Source organism: Lachnellula hyalina, assembly GCF_007821495.1.
Source record: "Lachnellula hyalina strain CBS 185.66 chromosome Unknown contig00020, whole genome shotgun sequence".
In the NCBI taxonomy this organism is placed as follows: domain Eukaryota; kingdom Fungi; phylum Ascomycota; class Leotiomycetes; order Helotiales; family Lachnaceae; genus Lachnellula; species Lachnellula hyalina.
In genome coordinates, this window is record NW_022157134.1 from 226,560 (window position 1) to 228,934 (window position 2,375).

At 44.8% G+C, this 2,375-nt stretch overlaps 1 protein-coding gene across 1 annotated transcript; it reads left to right on the forward strand.

Annotated features, from left to right (window-relative positions):
* HET-E1_17 (Vegetative incompatibility protein HET-E-1) lies at window positions 1–1,859 on the forward strand (the record flags this gene model as incomplete). The annotated part of the gene is made up of 2 exons (XM_031147893.1): window positions 1–1,539; window positions 1,590–1,859. 2 exons carry the CDS (start codon window positions 1–3, stop codon window positions 1,857–1,859), a joined length of 1,809 nt encoding a protein of 602 aa, XP_031008024.1.
* Window positions 1,860–2,375: the final 516 nt, after the last annotated feature.

A 2,375-nucleotide genomic window follows, 5' to 3' on the forward strand; every position in this document is an offset into this window, starting at 1 on the left:
ATGTGGCTAGTTAATATTGAAACCCATCGACTCGAGGAATTTTCTGGATCGGAGATCCCAAAGTACGCCATCCTCTCGCATACATGGGAAGAGGAAGAAGTCACATTTCAAGAAATCCATCGAAGATCTGCGTTGTCCAAAAAAGGCTATGCTAAGATCAAAGAGACCTGCATTCGAGCACACAGGCATGGTCTTCACTACGCATGGATTGATACCTGCTGCATCGATAAACGATCTAGCACCGAGTTAGCGGAGAGCATCAATTCCATGTTCCAGTGGTATCAGAACGCCGCGATTTGCTATGTCTACCTTTCTGACCTGCCTTCTGGAGCCCACGCAGAAGACGGGTTGGCAGAATGTAGATGGTTTACTCGAGGATGGACATTACAGGAGCTGATAGCTCCAAGGGAAGTTTGTTTTTACGATCAGCAATGGGGCTTTTTTGGAACTAAGAGGGATTTATCGGAGAAGATCTCATCGATTACCAGTATTGACATGAAAGTTTTGATGGGAGTATGCCAGGCCAACTATTATTCGGTAGCTACTAGAATGTCTTGGGCGGCGCATCGCGAAACGAAACGAATTGAAGATCTGGCATATTCTCTGCTGGGCATCTTCGATGTCCACATGCCGTTAATGTACGGTGAAGGATCAGGGTCGTTTCGTCGATTGCAAGAGGCGATTATCCAGCGCAATAATGATATGACTATCTTTGCATGGGATTATGAGCAGGGACAAGAGCAAACGGGTTCGATGGGCCTTTTCTCATCATCACCTTCTGGGTTTGCTAGGAGTAAAGCCTGCCAGTACAATCGAGGGGAAATCGATCCAGTGTTTTCTATGACGAATAAGGGTCTAAGGTTTGACCGTTTTGCTTGTTTGTACAAGCGTATCCAGGACGATGACGGCGGAATTGAGTCTACAAGGTATTCAATTCCGCTTGGTGTTGACCGAGGAGAAACGGATGCGATTCATTACTTTATGCAACTTCGAAAAGTGGGCCCAGGAGTTTTCCTGCGAGATGGGAAGTTGTTGATAGATAATGGAAGTTTAGGTCATGGCCCTGCTAATCGCTTGCCTACGCTTGACTTCTACATCCATGCCGATACTCAGGAAGCTCATGTTCTAGAGTCCTCAAGGCGACATAAGGCAGTCCACTTTCCTAGACATGACCAGATTCGAGTTCAAGGAGTGCTTCCCGAAAGCCACTGGGATGATAGCAAGAACCGATTCTTCACGGAGTTTGCGGACGATAACCTTATTCTTGCCACCTCTTGTCTGGTAAAGCTTGAAACCTCTCAAGCTCATGTTGTTGTGTGCATCAATTCCTCGACAGAAGTGCCCTCTTGTAGAATCTTCAACGCAGAAAAATACCAGAAACAACTATCGTGGCTTTTGCGCCATCAACGATTCGGCCATAATGTAACGTGGCACGATGTCGAGGCCGAGTTGCCCCGGCTTCTCGACTTCACAGACAAGATGACAGTCTTTGCTAAAGGATACAAGTCTACGATATCTGTGCTGCTAGAGAAAAAAGTCGTTAGATCCATATCAGAAGATGAAATCTTCTCTCTCAAATTTGATATCAGAGAATCGCAACAGCAGTTCCAAACAGCACGTCCGAACTCCATGCAAAAGAGACAACTCAAGGGACCGGGATTGCCACTGGAACGTGTGACAATGACAAGTTTGTGCCGCCAACAGAGAGAAATGAGGCGAGTTCTAGGGATGATTACGAAGAAGCGGACGAAGAAAAATACAAAGATGGTTATGAAAAAGGCGGCGAAAGTCATTACGAAGCAAAAAGCACTGACATCGAGAGGCCGGAAATCGAAGATCCGAATGAAGCTGCGGCTTAACTTAGTTGAATAACTTCGTCGATTTGTGAATTCTTGAAACAAAATAGTCCACGTGTTAGGATGTCCAGCAACGGATTTCTCAAATCAGTCAATCAAAGTGCTGGCCTAATTGGTTTCAAATACTTAAGGATAAGTGTTTCTAGGATGTATATAAGTAGCAAGTGCTCTTTCGAAATGTATCACCATACTTGCAAGCAGCTCTCAGTGAAGGGAATTTGAAGATGAGTGTTTGTGATTAGATACTAAGCAACAATGGAGACTCGATAGGAGCGGATGTTGAAAACACACTTGATAAATGGAGAGTGGTGAACTCGGGATCAAGATTCCTCTGCTTCGTAATTTATCGATTCTTATTGCGCGGCACATGGATAAAGCTACAGTAGGTATGCATTGACACCTATAGTGTTTTATAACCGTCTCAATGAAAAGAAGAAACCTCGCGGTGGGGGGAAAAGTAGCACCAATTTATAATGTGCCAGGTATCATGAGACATTATTGAAAGTCGATGAGAGTAAG